At 33.7% G+C, this 15,940-nt stretch overlaps 1 protein-coding gene across 4 annotated transcripts; it reads left to right on the top strand.

The window, feature by feature from the left end:
- Positions 1-9,381: 9,381 nt before the first annotated feature.
- On the top strand, positions 9,382-14,395 carry LOC103497566 (accelerated cell death 11). Of its 4 annotated transcripts, none has more exons than XM_008459802.3 (5): positions 9,382-9,712; positions 9,794-9,865; positions 10,121-10,351; positions 11,647-11,819; positions 13,859-14,395. In XM_008459802.3, exons 3-5 carry the CDS (start codon positions 10,163-10,165, stop codon positions 14,109-14,111), a joined length of 615 nt encoding a protein of 204 aa, XP_008458024.1. In that variant the 5' UTR covers positions 9,382-9,712; positions 9,794-9,865; positions 10,121-10,162; the 3' UTR covers positions 14,112-14,395. The 4 variants fall into 4 exon arrangements, with proteins under 4 accessions (XP_008458024.1, XP_050935890.1, XP_050935886.1 ...); XM_051079933.1 differs by lacking the exon at positions 13,859-14,395 and adding an exon at positions 12,931-13,398 and having other exon boundaries at positions 9,456-9,712; positions 10,112-10,351; XM_051079929.1 differs by lacking the exon at positions 13,859-14,395 and adding an exon at positions 12,931-13,398 and having other exon boundaries at positions 9,463-9,712.
- Positions 14,396-15,940: the final 1,545 nt, after the last annotated feature.

Raw genomic sequence — 15,940 nt, 5'->3', positions numbered from 1 at the left:
CATGTTGATTTTGAACTTTGACCGTATTTATATTCAAATATGATTTGAATTTTAGAGAAATGAATACGGATTCATACTTGGAGGGTTAGAATTAGTCAAGACAGGAAAATTAGCAAAAAGTCAAAAAGTTGACTTTTGACTAAGAAAAGTCAAAGTTTGACTTTGACTTAAGTTGGTCAAATGACCAAAATACCCTTTTGACTAATTTCTTAATTTCTAAATGTTAGTGGACGATGTGGCAGCTGATTATGAATTAAAGGCTACTAATTTCATTAAAGAGTTAATGAATTGATTAGGTGTTGATCAGATATGAAATAATTTACATGCAATTTGCATGTAAATTTCATATAAAACTTCTCATTACCGAATGAGAAAATGGATGAGTTTTTCTCTGAATAAAAACACCTAAACGATACACTCCCCATCTCTAAAAATGGATGAGTTTTTCTCTCAATATTTTCACTTCACAAAACCGAGTCCCACAACTCCGTTCTTGGTCTTGAGCATAGTAGGTCAACTTGGTGGTTGTCCTTGTTCGTGATATTCAGGCAAAGAAGCATTGGATTAAAGAAGAAGTTTAGAAATACAAAGGTAAGAACATCGTTTACCTTTTTGGCTTTTCGTTTAAGTCTATCGCATAGTAGATGCATGTTAACTTCTAAATCGTTTAGATACATATAGAGTAAAACATGATCCTTTAAATTTCGTTGTTGCATGTCTCTAGGGCTTTGTTTTTTCATCATTGACTTTTTACCATTTTGTTCATCTTGACTAATTTTGACCTCTCGAGCATGAATCTGCATTTATTTTTCTAAAATTCAAATCAAATTTGAATATAAATCTGGTTAAAGTTTGACTTTTCAAAGTCAAAAGTCAATATTTTGACTTTTTAAAACTTTGACCATTTCCATCAATTCCAAGCTTCTGAATATGAATCCATATTCATATTTTTAATATTTAAATCACATTTAAACATAATGCTCTTTCTCAAATCTATAACCAACGACTATATCACATATACTGGTCGGTTTCTCCCATATATACTTGTCGGTTTCTCTCTATTTGCCTAATTTGAATAATTTGAATTATTCAAACATGTTCTAAGTTAATTCCGTATGAGCTAGTAGGGGAACGTAATGGAACTATAGATCATGGGCTCCAACGGTTCGAGATTAACTGGTTAAACCCTTTTAGACTGAGCTAATCAACATTCATTAACTAATGGGTCATTCTACTAAAGTCCCATAGTTGCACTCGCCTCACTATAGATATATTGCTTAATGGAAAGCATACAAATGCATCAGAAATAAAGATCAAAATTCTACTCTAATTGTATCTAAACTATTTTAAAAATTAACATGCATAAAATTGCCCTAATTAAATGAAATTAGGGTTTAAAGAATTCATACCATTGTAGCTTCCCGAAATCTCGAAGTCTCCTCACGAACACGAACCTAGGACCATCACTAGCATTGACCCGCTATTCTTCTAACTTAGAATCGGGTTGTGTAACCCGATTAGTGAAAGAAAATGAGAGAGATGAAAAGTGGAGGTGAGAATTTGGTTTGAGATTTTCGACGGGAAAAATTACTTTGGAAAAATTTTGTAAAAATAAAAATTACCAAAAATCCAAAAGTTTTTCAATATTTGAAAAAATGTCTTTAAATAACCTTATTACATGCAACTATTGCATGTAATTAGTTAGTTCACCCAAATTCAACACCTCACTTTTCACTTACAATTAATAAAATTAATCACTATTCCAATTTCTCTTAATGAGCTTGGTGTCATCACCATGAGCTTCCACTTAGCCCACTAAGAGTTAGTGGGATTATCCAACAAAATGTTGGATTTTTCCACTAACTTTAGTCGAGAAGAAAAATGGTCAGTTGACCATTTTAACTTTAACTTTTCAAGTCAAAAGTCAACATTTTGACTTTTTATCAATTTATCCGTTTTGACTAATTCCAACCTTCCGAGCATGAACCTACATTCACTTCTCCAAAATTCAAATGACATTTGAATATAAAGTTGTTCAAAGTTTGACTTTTCAAAGTCAAAAGTCAACATTTTGACTTTTTACAACTTTGACCATTTTCACCACTTTCGAGCTTTCGAATATGAATCCGTATTCATATTTTTAATATTTAAATCATATTTTAACATAAATCTCTTTCTAAAATTGATAATCGACGACTATATCGCATATACTTGTCGGTTTCTCTCTCTCTATCTAATTCAACAATTCGAATTATTCCCTAGCCATCCACCCATCTTACCCCCGAAATTAGAGGGTTATTGGGCTAGCACCGTTGAGCAGCCCTCACCTATGTAGATCAAATGATAATTCCATGTGAACAAAAGTTGATAGTTAGCTTAGGATTAAGATTAAGTTACCTAAGTCAACATAATCGTTAGTCAGTTTTATATAGTCAACGGTGTTATAAAATGATTATGGTTCTAGTCTTATGTAAACTCTTTACATAGAATGCCCTTACTCCCATGTCTCTACATGAAGGATTTAGGATCTTTTCGTTTATACTAATTACATAGCGGGCTGCATCCATAGTGTCTCTAGAATAAGACGTCCAACATTATCCATACACTATAGACCATTTGGGCTATAAACTCAAACTTATCCACATTTATGTCTTTACATAAAGTTCAAGTCTATACTAGATAGCCTCAGGACCTTAGTTTATTGAATTCAAGATTATAGTATTCTATTTTCACTAATAAGTCCTTAATAACAAGTCTATTGAATTGAATATAATTAATTTAAACTACAAACTACGAGTTTTAGGACATATAAATTCTAAACATTTCTGTCCATCTGATATAACTATGATCAGTAAGTTAATCTTTCACAGGTTGTTCGTAACCTCGGCTGGGTTAAAATATCGTTTTACCCCCGAGACTACATCTTGTTTCTTAAGTCTCATTGATTCACTATTGAACAATTGGTTTAAGGTCCAACCTATAAATCCCTCTCGAGCCAATGAGAGGGTGAGACCCCTTGTTCAAGACTTGGATTTAGTCTTTAAGGAATAACCTATCTACTAACCTTAAAGCATGTAGGAGTGAATTCCATCTTGCACCCTATATCCATAGCCATCCACCCGGTCTTACCCCTGAAATGAGAGCCTTATAGAGCCAGCGCTGTTAAGCTGCCCTCACCTATGCAGATCTAAAGATAATTTTGTGTGAACAAAAGTTCATAGTTAGCTCAAGATTAAGATTAAGTTACCTTGGTCATCATAATCAAAATAGTCAGTTTTAAATAGTCAACGGTGTTACAACTTAAAAGTGACTATTTCAAGGTTCCAATCTTATGTAAACTCTTGACATAAAATGCCCCAACTTCCATTTCTCACATTATTTGTACTAACTACAAAGCGGGTCACATCATAGTGTCCCCAGAATAAGACGCCCAACCTTATTCATTCACTATAGACCGTTTGGACTATATACTCAAACTTGACTCACGTTTATGTCTCTACATAAAGTTCAAGTCTACACTAGATAGTCTAGAGATCTTAGTTTATTGGATTCAAGATTATAGTATTCTATTTTCACTAATAAGTGCTCAATAACCACTTTATTGAATAGAACATAATTTTAAACTATAAACTACGAGTTTTAGAACACTAAATTCCAACACCGACCTCTCATAAACTCACTTTGGTGTGCCACCCAACGTAACAACTGCATTGAAACCTTGAAAGTAGCATTTAACCCACCTCGGCCTCCCATCCCCACAAACTCACTCCCTGATCTTAATACCCAAAACAACCAAACCTCTCAATATTTACTCTTTTTATGTAGAAATGTGACATAAACGTTTACGCCTCCTCCCTCCCTCAAACTCACTCCAAGAGCAACTATACCTCATAACTACTCAATCTCGCAACTTTCACTAAAACTAAGTTTAAACTAAAGACTATCATAACTGTAGGATAACAAAAAAAGATCATTATAATTTAAAAACTAAGTTTAACTAAAGGCTACCATAATTGTAGGATAGATAAAACTAATCATTAGAACTCAGAAGCTAAGTTAAACTTAAGACTACAATAACTACAGGATAGACAGAACCAATCATTTGAAATAAATTTTTCTATCTTTAATAAAAAATAACTAAAAATATCGAAAATACATACTGTAAGTTCAAGATCCTCTATGTGTCCGTGTCATTTCCTCAGTCATCTTCTTCATTTCTTCCCTTTTTTAGGCATGCATCTATGACGTTCTTCTTTGTTCTTTAATCATTCGTTTTGCTTCTTTAAGCACATTTCTTTGTTCTTCAATCTTGCTGATTTGTTCTTAAATCTTATTTGTTTGTTTTTCAATCCGAGATTGCAAGCACTCAAGGTTATTTCTTAGTTCCATAACCTTTCTAGAGTGCATTTTTTAGAATACGAACTCGACGAACTGCTACCACTCTTCTATGACTTGAACTTGAGGCCCCAACCAAGACCTTTTGAGTAGCCCGATTGTCTACCTATAACGGTTTAACATATCTCATCCCTAGAGAGTGATTGAGAACCTCCTGGGGTGGGTGCAGACAATGGAAATTATGTACACTAATAGTTAGGTCATGCGCTCACAAATAAACTAGAAAATAAACCACAATAAACCATAACCTTACATGCGCATCCTCGACTTCTTGTGAAATGAACAGACCACTCTTATTGGCGTACGTTTCTTTAAATAGCTTCACACATTCCACTAGTTAACCTCATTCTTCACTGAGCTCATGTTGTTGTAGGAACGACTTTGACCTGCTACTATGATTGTAAGGTTGTTTCTCTCTAGCAGTCTTATTGGTCCTTGATTGCTCCTACATGCAAATAATCAAAATGATACATGAAAACGACAAAAATGAAGTAACGTGAACTAACATTAGAAGATGTAAATCACCTGAAATTTTTGACTTAAAATAATGATAGCAGAGGAATTGCCAATCTTCCAAACGATTCACCAATCTATAAGGTGGGTTGGCATGTGCTTGCTTAAGGTCGCTATACTTCTGAAAATGTTTGTGGCAGTCTCCTCTAAACTCTTTGAAAGATGTCAACAATGCTCAACAAATCTATTAAGTGCATGATCTATGAAATCAAGCATGAAATAGTGCTACAAAGGAAAGAACATACTGATTAGGTTTTTATATATGTACGTTTAATTTAGATGTAAAGTAATTAATAAACTTACCTGTAGAGAGCCCTTGACAACTTCGATATACTCCGACAGAATATTAGCCCACTTAAGGTAGCAGACTGGAAATCTATCTCTTATAGAAACACCGATGGTGTTGCTGAATTGAACAGCATGTGGAGAGATTCGCTTCTCCGCTCCTGGTGCAATGGAGATTGGAATCTTCCTATTTTTTTGAACGTATCTCTTAAACTTCATGTTTCGGGAGTGCTACCGCCTCCTAAGGGTGGGTTGAGAGCCATCTAAGGAAAAAGAACACTATTAGTAGGAAATCATGTAATTAAGTGTCATTGACTGAAAGTGAATAAGTGGGAGTGACCTTCAATTCAATGCTTGGTGAGTTGTCACGCCCTGCCCCAAATGTCACTTTACCCGACCTAGTGGAGACATGCCGCCTAGACACTTAACGCGTATCTCCCTGTGAGATAGCACGTCGAACGCCTAGTAAGTGGAATTACTTTCACAACTAATCTCAACTCTACTTGAAACTTAGCTTTAATACTTAGTTCAACTTAACTTTGATAAAAATAACGCATCAGAATATAACAATAACTTCTTTTTATTAACTTAACAACATGCGTTTTATAATACAATAAATATGCTTTCTTTACAACTTGGTTAAAACATAAACTTTAGGCCTCCACGCCTAGCACAGTTTCTAACACCTAGCTTGCTCGCCTCATGTGTAATAGCTTGCCTTACCCTTTTTTACTTGACCTTAACGCCTTGGTACCTGTGGAAGGGAAACTTAAACCATAAGTTAAATACTTAGTGATTGAGTTTTTATAAATTCTTTTTGGGGATTATATAACACAATCAATAAATTCATTTTAACTTTCATAAACATGGCTCTCAATGCCTCACTTCATAAAACATATAAATCACACATTAGCCTATATTTTATTCCTTTCTACCAAGAACATGAATCATTCCCACACATAGACTTGGAATTCATTTCACCAGCATCAAGCCACATAGACTCGAGATTCACTTCACTAGCATCCAATGCTTAGACTTGGGATTCCTTTCAACAGCATCATTTGGAGAATTTCCTTGGTTCATTTCTCGTTGTTTAGGCTGTTGACTCAAACGCCCTTACTCATTATGTATACATAATAGTTAACTCATTGGTAGGATAAGACTAATGGTTTACTTGCATGCAAGCATCACGATCATCACATAGAAACTTTAGTTTAGAACTTTCTTTTCAAATAAGAACATCAACATCAACAACAATATCATATGTGTTAAACATAAATACAACACAAGACTCAGAAAGAATGCTTTCAAAACATTTCTTTCCTTTAGAAAATCACTTATAAAATACCTAGTTCCCTTTCTTTTAGTACACCTAATTTCAACTCCTTCTTTTCGCCTAACACTTCCTTTAGTAGCTCAATACTTAGGAAATTCTCAAAATAACACTTCCTACTTTGATCTTTTCAATCTTATTTGTCACACCCTACCCTAAATTCCACTTCATGTGACCAAGTGGGGCGTGTCGCCCATACACTCAACGCACGTCTCCTCGCGAGATGAGACGTTGAATGCCTAGTAAGCAGAACAACTTCTTAAACCAGACTGAACGCAAAGATCCAAATCTGACTTCAAGAGACTTTTACAATACAACACAGTGGAAAAAAAGCCATAAACTTAAGTTTACTGATTTTTTGGCTTTGTCACCTAGTCTTCAACACTTAAGCTCTTAAGCTCTAGGCGATGAGCACAATACAATGCAGGGAGATAAAACAACAACACAACTTCACTTTTATTAAATTTAAACCATATGTTCTATATTCATACAACATAAATCCTCAAGTACATTAACTATGATACAAAATTGTAGAACGTTGAGTCCAACTTTCTCCACTTTACTCACTTAGCCTGATCACTTAGCTTCTTAATACAAGGACTTAACTCCCTCAAAACTGTGATGCAACCCTTTTTCAAATATAATAACTTCAAAATAACTAAATATAGATGGTTTAATGCTTGAACATATGAGGAAGAGAGAACTTAAAACATAAGTTGAAGACTTGGTGGGTGAGATTTTTGAAATACCTTTTGGAGAATACAATACAATCATATAAATCACTTTTCATTCATAAACACAGGCTCACCACACCTCATTTCTTTATAAATCATATATATTACACGTTAGCTTCTTATTCCTTTCCACCAAGAACATGAATTGTTTCCTATGCTAAGACTATTGAAATTCACTCTCGCCAACAATTTGCGTTTAAACTACTGTGATGTTTACTCCACCACAGCAACTGAAAATTTTTCTGATTTATTTCTCGTTGCACAGGTCGTCCACATGATGCCTTTACACATTATGTGCGCATCACATAATATTTGCTTACTTGATAGAAATAAGACTAACGATTTACTCGCACACAAGCATCACAATCATCAAATAGAAATTAATAGTTCTCTTTTCAAATAACAACATCAACAATAAACAACAATATATAGATATACAGAACTTGTTATGCATAACTACAGACTTGGAAAGAATACTTTCAAATACATCTTTTCTTGAAGAAGATTATTCACAAAACATTTATTTTATGCATGATGGTCACTCATGAAACACTTGCTTCCCTTCTCTCAAAACGCCTAGCTTCACTCCTTTTTTCGTCTAGCTTCCACAACAAAAGCTTAGCACTTATCACTTCCTTAGAAACTTCTCAAAATAACAACACTTCCTTTAATCATTTCAATCTTATTTATACTAATTCTTTTAACCGGTTCTTTGCTTTTTGCCTGTCAGTTCCTACTTAAAACTTTACACATGTTGACTTACTGCTCGTCGGGCCATGCAATCAACTAAATCTTGACACGTCACCAACGATCAACTCATGTTTAAACACTTCTCTTAAAATACTAAGCTTATCTTCTTTTAATGCTCAACTCTTCCTCACTTGCCTTCTCTTCACGACTGACAACAAACACTCACTCCTTCTTGCTAGACTTCACCTCATGTTTCTATGTAGAACACCTAACTCTTTAACAAAATGTCTGCTTCATAGCTACAACTTTTAAACAAAGTACATTTCCCTGTGTCGCCTTTCCTTGAAATGCAACATTTTTCAAAATTTAAAGCTTTCTTTAGAATAATCATTCCTTTCTTCAAGGCTCATTTTCAACAGGACTCTTTTTTTTGGATTTGGGCCTCACATTATTTATACTAATCCTTTAATATGATTAGTCATCCTTGAGCCTCTCTTAGCTTGCCACCTCCTACTTATCATTTTACACGTGTCAGCTTATAACTCATAGGCCATGCATTAAGCTTAAATTTAACATGTACGTAACTAGCTGGCAACTCAAGATTAGACATTTTCTTGAAATGCTAAATCCTCACCACTACTTTCTTAACGCATTATACCAAAATGCCAAACTCTTCTGGCATCAAAACGCCTACTTCTTTTGCATTGTCACTTGGACGCAAGTTTTCTCATCGCGTCGCCTTATCTCAAAACGCATACTTCTCCGAAAAACATCTCTTCTTTATACTTATTCAAAATGATCCATTTAATCAAAACTCTTTCCTCAACAGGACTCTTCTATTCCGAATCTGGGCCTTACAGTGAGAATTTTGGTGTTGCATTAGCGACGAAAAGAATTATTGAATAAGAAGAGAGTTAGGTTGAGAAGAGATTTTAAAATTGGGGACAAATATGGTATTTCACATAGCAAAAAGGCAAATGACAATAAAGTTTTTAGAACTAGTCCGTCATAGAAAAGTTTTTTATTTTTACATTATTTTATGAAATTTTCCAACATTTTGTCTTTTTTTAAGACGCCATCAAAAATAATAATTTTATGATAATAGGGTCCATGTCATTACATTTTCTAAATTGCAAAAGTAGCAAATTTAAGAACGGATAACATTTGATAAGCCTCCAATAGCCGTCTGATATTATTAATTACTTATCATATTTGTAATATGCAAAAATATGTTACATATTGTTTTTTTCTAAATTTTTTCAATAATCTGATGCAATTTTTTTAAGCTATTCCAAAACACCTTTGGAATTTGTCTTACTTTTAGCAAATTTCCAATAAAAAAAATAAGTCCAATACGAATCAACACTATAGCAATCCAAATTAAACCAACCAACTCATAGGAATCAGATTTGAGGTCCAATCAACTTCTGTTTTCCAAATTGTTTTCAAAATCCCTCTTTTGAACGCTTTACAGAATAGATGACGGGAAGTATATGACAGTTTATATTGCTTCATCGAATATGTGGCTGCTATGTCCACTCTCTAGAGACAGGTTCCACTAAAAATAGAAGAATGCTGAAGAATAATTTTTCTTCTCACTTTTTATCTAAAGGAATGCTCACGAATCTTAAAATAACAGCTTAAATCCCAACATTTTTCTTCTTCTTCACAAAAGACCCTTTGGCTGCTTCATCTCACCATATTTCATTGCCGCAACCAGCTACTAGAGACACGCTGCAAAGAAACGAAGGGAAAAAAACAGGTAAAACTTCATTTGTTTCCTAATTACGTACTTATTCACAACTCTCAGCATTAGTTATATTTGCGGCGTTGTGAGTCGTAGGTTTCAGAGGAGGGCTGCGGCGTCGGTTTCAATTTTCAAAGTACGACTAGGCGTTGGTTACGATTTTCAGAGGTAAGGGTATTTCGATATTAAATTTTAGATTCACAATGGGTTTTTGGCTTTGATTGTCAGAATGAGGTTTTTCTAGGGCAAATTACTTTCTGATCGAGAAACTTTTTATGGGGTTTTAGTGCGGTTACTGGTTATGTAAAGTTGATTTGTAAATGTTTGTTGGTTTCGATTCTCAGATTGCTTTAGTTCTCATGGTTCAAAAAGCTTTGGCTTTGGAAATGAAAATTTGTCTTTTAACTTTGGAAGATGATGCAGGCAAACTGCCCGGAGTGACAGACGGGCACCTAGGTCTTTCTGATGGGGGACCTTGTCGTAAAGCCGCTGCGAAATATATCTGAGTCCTTCAAAGCCCTTGCAGCCACTGTAAATGCTGAAAATACGACGGTCGAGGTTGCGCCGTTTTCTCGAGCCTGCTCCTTCATTTCGCCTCTTTTTGGTTGCTTGGGCATAGCATTCAAATTTGCAGAAATGGACTATGTTGCTAAGGTATTTGTATTAGTTTCTATCTTAATTATCGATGTTGTAGCTGCTGTTTGGTCATGAGGAACTATGGGAGATGAATTGGTGTAAAATTGGTTCTAGAACTTTTAGGCCTGTTGGAGATCGAGTCACATTTGGAACTGGCCAAAATTTTTAGGAATATCATGTTTGATATTGTTGGATATTGTTTTGGGGGACTTTTCCATTCTTACTTTGTTTGGTGAAACCTATAAACAGGAAAATGAAGTGGAGTCCTAGTTTTATGTTTCGAATTATATACTACATGCGAAGAAGATTACTTAACACTATGCTATGTGATAATGAGCTAATGAATATACACAATTTCTTCAGATTGAATTTGTGTTTGTTGAGGCAATTCCTGTCTTCCTGATGAATTGGAATCTTCTGCTCGTCAGTTCAAAAAAATTCATTAAAAGTTGCAACATTGGAATCTTCTGCTTTATATACCCAAGCAACACTTGATGAATCAAATTTATTTAAAAATAATAAAGTTTGGTTCTTCTTTCTGCTTTCTTTTTCAATTTTTTAAACAATGAAATGGCTTTGAAATTATGAGATTTACATTGTGTCAGATAGTTAGATAGTGAACATTTGTTTATAGTCGCAATGTTATGCATGATAAATAGACCCTTACAAGTTAACTTATACACGTACAGAAATCTTATTTGAATTTTTATGAGTCATGTTGGTAGAATCTGACGTGTATCAGTTATGTCACTGCTAATGCTGCGAAATGTCCATCTTCTTCTAATTCTTTTTTTCTTTTACTCTATTATCTTTGTGGTTTTGCACCTGCAAATGATTAACAATTTCAATTCTGTCTTTTTGATTTCATAATATAGAAGAATGCATGGAAATTTGGAAACTTTCTGCGAAACCTACAAACTTTTAATGTGTTGGCCTAGCATATGTTTTTTCTTGGTTCAATACAATATGTTTTTGAATTCCGCCAGATACCTGGAAATTTGAAAACTTTATATCAAATCTACAAAATTTTATGTGTTGCACTAGCTTATCGAAACGTGATTGAACGTATTTTCTTAAAAAAAAAAAGGACATTTTGCTCTTGAATTCTACTTTTATTCTTTTAGTGTAAGTAGCTTGGAACACAGAAGGTTGGTATGCACATCACATTATTCAGTTTGTCTAAATATCTCATGCAATTTACTCTTCTCATAAAAAAAAAAGGGAAAAGTAAAAGAAGAAAAAAGTTGCACGTTCTTTACCATTTTGTTGCTTCATGTTTGGGTTTGATTACTTATGGACTAAACTATCAATAGGTTAATGATCTCGTAGAATCATCTAAGTCAATTGTATCTCTACAAGCGTTGCTGGACAAAGATATTGAATCTGACTGTGTCAGGAAAGCTGGTAGCCACTCGAGAAATCTCTTGAGAGTAAAACGTGGGCTTGACATGGTCAGAGTACTCTTCGAGCAAATTCTAGTTACAGAGTATGCATAACAACCGCTTTCATTTGTTACCTTTTACTGTAGTTGTCTCTCTTTCAATATCATAATTAACACATGTTCTTGGTGAATTTTAGCTTGAAGTAAGCAGGGGAAGGCACGTTGATCAATTTCTTTCACATTGTTACAGGGGAATCATCCACTAGTTTTTGGATTGCCTTGTTATACTTTTTATTATATTGTAGTTAGTCTAATTGGACGAACTGTTTGTTTCTGGGTCTTCCTTTACTTTCTATATGCATAAGCAACAACTGTTAAATCTTTCTTGCTCTAGATTGGGCTCAAAGAAATATAGCTTGAATCAAGATAATCTGTTTCCCATTTGAAGCTATAGTAAAGCTATCATTCATAATTCCTTTTTTGTCTTTTTTGATATTTATGAATGTTTGAGTCAACTTATGTGCACCTCAACTAATCTCATTGGGCTATTTGCTTAACCCTACAACATTTGGATGTCAAGGAAACTCATAGTGTATTAAATCCTAGATAGGTGGCAACCATGGATTGAACCAATAACCACTTATTCCTCTATCAAGGTCGTTGCAAGCAAACGTGGCCCCCCATCTTTTTGAATGGTTGTCTAAAAGGATTAAAGGTACTTACCAGAATTTTTGGACGAATATTTTGAAATACCTCCTTTGGTTCACTTGGTTCATCGTCTGGTAGGGGAGGAGAGAGATAGTTACTTTTGGGAAGATCATTGAGTGGGGTAGGGGCCTTCGGTGATATGTTTCTTCAATTGGATAACTTATCGTCTCTCAAGAATCACTTTGTTGTCAATTTTTAGCTTTGTCTAGGATCTCTTATTCCCTTTTAGTTGGGTTTCGTTGTTCTCTTTTCGATAGGAAAACAAGTTGGGTTTTGTTGTTCTCTTTTCAATAGGAAAACAATGGATGTGGCTGCTTTTCTTTTTTTATACGAAGGTCACCCCTTTATATTGGGAAGGGATGTCAAATTTTGGAGCCCTAATCCTTTGGAAGTGTTCTCGTTCAAGTCTTTCTTTCATTATTTGATTGATCCTTCCCTTAGTTGAGTCGATCTTTTTGGTGCTTTGGAGGATTAAGGTCCTTAGAAAGGTCCGTTCTTTACTTCGCAGGTTCTTCAGGGTTGTGGTAACACGTTGGACAAGCTTGTCAGGGAGTTGTCTTTGCTTATTGGACTTTTTGTTGTATTCTTTGTTAAAAGGTAGAGCAAGATCTGGACCATATTCTTTGGCATTGTGTCTTCGTGAGTGGTGTCTGGGATTCTTTCTTCCAAGCATTTCGTATATGATGAGTGTTCATCATAAAGATGTCAGTGCTATGATCAAGGAGTTCCTCCTCAATCTGCTTTATGAGGAGAAGGCTAGTTGCATTGGCTTGTTATGGTGTATGGTTTTATCGATTTGTGGGGTGAGCAGAACAATAGTGTTTAGGTGAGTGGAAAGGGATCCTAGGGAGCTTTGGTCCTTTGTTCGTTTTCATGTTTTCCTTTGGGCTTTGATTTCAAAGACTTTATAATCATTGTGTTATTTCATGGTTGGAATCTTTTTTTGTAAATGGAGTCCCTTTTTTTGTGGGTTTAATTTTTGTATGCCTGTGTATTCTTTCACTTTTGTTTCTCATTGGTAGTTTGTTATTTTCTTCAAACAAAGAAAAATCAAGTTCATCTTCTCCATTTTTCACTAGGCCAACCCATGATGGTTTCATCATTCACAAATCACAATCATATCTATAAAAACATGATTAGTAATTACAATGTAATATTTCCACATCTACCATCCTTATGATTTTTTTTTTTTTGGAATCTTTGGGGAATGCAACGACCTCTTTTCCTAGACCTTTTCTTCTTTTGCACCCTTTTGATAATTATAGTATATCTTTTTAAAACTCCAATTGGAGGTCTTTGTTTTAATCACATGTTTGGGGTTTTCTCCTTATTTCATTTATGAATAAAATGGTTTTTTTACGAAAAAAAGAAAAAAAATCATCCTCTGATTTAATTTGGTCGCAAACATGTTGAACAATAGTTCCTGATAATGGCAGAGGCAATTCGTTGAGAGATCCAGCTTCAAAAGCATATGCACAGGTATTTGCTCCTCACCATGGGTGGGCTATCAGAAAAGCTGTTGGGGCAGGGATGTATGCTCTTCCTACAAAGGCTCAATTACTAAGCAAGCTCAATGAAGATGAAGCCTCAGCCAGAATTCTGATGCAAGATTATGTGGCTGCTTCTGCTCCTGTGATTCAGTATGTTGAAAAGCTCTTCTTCTCCAGAGATTTGGGCGTCGATTGGTAATATATCAACTACATATTATTATCTAAATACTTTGAGCCCTGTATATGTAATCTATTAATGTTTCTTGGCCCCTCACCCAGAAAAGAAAGAAGAAAAAATAAAAATGCAATCAACTAGAAATCTTTCTCTTGGCTTTTATTGAACTATTTGTATCTTGGAGCGTTGGCCTCTTTCCATTAAGATTGAAAAAGAAAAAAAGGGAAAATAATGCCATGGATCATAATCACTTTGAAATGTGAGTGAATCTCCTTAAGAAATTTCTAAAGAGTATTATTTGTGACTAACCGAAAGAATTTATTTGTTATTTGGATTTGGAGCTTATCGTATAGTTTGAAGTTTGTTGTTGAACTTGTGAAGTTCATACGATAGAGTTAATTGATCGACAAAACCAGTCAACTTTCTTTTTACTAAAAATTTAGTTGCATATACAAAAACAATTGAAGATTTATTTTGTGCATACATTGTGATAAAATCTTCTCTATCTAATAAGATTTGTTCTAAATTCTCCTGAATTTGGTGGCTATCGATATCACTGAGTGCTTTTGCAAAAGGAAAAAAAAAAGTTGATGTGATGCAAGTTCAATAGTCACTAGCTGAACATGTTATCGAATATTTCATTTCTGCAAAACTATAGTTTGAAAATATACTGAATTATACATACATACATATATATATATATATATATATATATATATATATATATATATATGTATATAAAATCCTTTTATCACTTGTTTAAAAAGAAAAATAAAAAGAAAAAGAAAGCTCAACTTTTAAAATTGAACGAATACTGAAACATGAAATAATGCAACAGTGGCTTGTAAAGTAACGAAAATTTGGATTACTGCATCCATTTAGGCTGTTTCCAAAGTTCTGATTTTAATTCGAAATTCCAAAGGAATTATATTCCTTTCTTGGAATTTTATGAAATTTGAGATGTAATAATGCAGCTTTAACGATATATAAATAATTTCAAAACAAATGACCAAGTTTAAATGCATTTTTTAAAATAATGTAATATTAATTTAAATCTATATCTTAAAAGTTGATAATGTGATATCTAACCTTTTAATTCATCAATAAATAATAAATACAATATTGACCGCAATAATTGGCTTAAATTCGGTAACTATATTGTATTTGGAATATATTTTCAGGCATTTGCAAAAGTACTTTAATCAAATGTGATTAAGATAAAATGATTTTTCTTTTTTAAAATTCAGAATTTTCTCTAATAAATCCAAATGGACCTAAAGCCCACCTACAATATTAGTAATGACACCAACTATACTTCAAAAGTGATTTGTTTAGTTTATACTAAGAGTATAGTCTTCTTCCAACTATGACGAGATTAAAAATAATATGAAATTAGCGATTGCTTAAGAGATTTAGGATGAGTGTTTTGGCAGGCCATCTAAAATGAAGAAAATGAAGTTATACACTTCACATTCTTCAAATGTGCTGGCACTACATTTCAAAGTCAGATTTCAATTTAAACAAAGGTTCAAGATTATGTGTTTGATAATCTATTTGTAAACTATAAAATTAATTGTACTTACCAATAAAATATTATATTAAACCATTAACAATCAATTTATGAATATGTTTTTTTTATTCTACAAAACCTTTTTTTTTAAAAAAAATTATAATATTTATTTTCAAGTAATCACTAATCAACGGCAGAAACACACGCAAATATATAACGTCAATAATTTCTAATACATCAGGGGAAAAAATGGTTGCTGCTTTGTTCTTCCAAGGTTCAAGTTCAACAAAATTACAATTATGGATCTAAACTTTCAATCTTAAGCGGAACCTAATAGAAAAAG

Source organism: Cucumis melo, chromosome 1 (assembly GCF_025177605.1).
Source record: "Cucumis melo cultivar AY chromosome 1, USDA_Cmelo_AY_1.0, whole genome shotgun sequence".
Classification (NCBI taxonomy): domain Eukaryota; kingdom Viridiplantae; phylum Streptophyta; class Magnoliopsida; order Cucurbitales; family Cucurbitaceae; genus Cucumis; species Cucumis melo.
The sequence above is the reverse complement of the archived record's forward strand: the minus strand, read 5'-3'. Positions and strand labels throughout refer to the sequence as shown.

What these genes read in the sequence shown, in the direction of transcription:
- LOC103497566 (XM_051079933.1), top strand. Translation starts at nt 10,163, where the DNA reads ATGGGGGACCTTGTCGTAAAGCCGCTGCGAAATATATCTGAGTCCTTC. An exon ending in AAATGGACTATGTTGCTAAG is followed by an intron (nt 10,352 to 11,646) that starts GTATTTGTATTA and finishes AACTATCAATAG; the next exon opens with GTTAATGATCTCGTAGAATC. An exon ending in GAGCAAATTCTAGTTACAGA is followed by an intron (nt 11,820 to 12,930) that starts GTATGCATAACA and finishes TTTACTTCGCAG; the next exon opens with GTTCTTCAGGGTTGTGGTAA.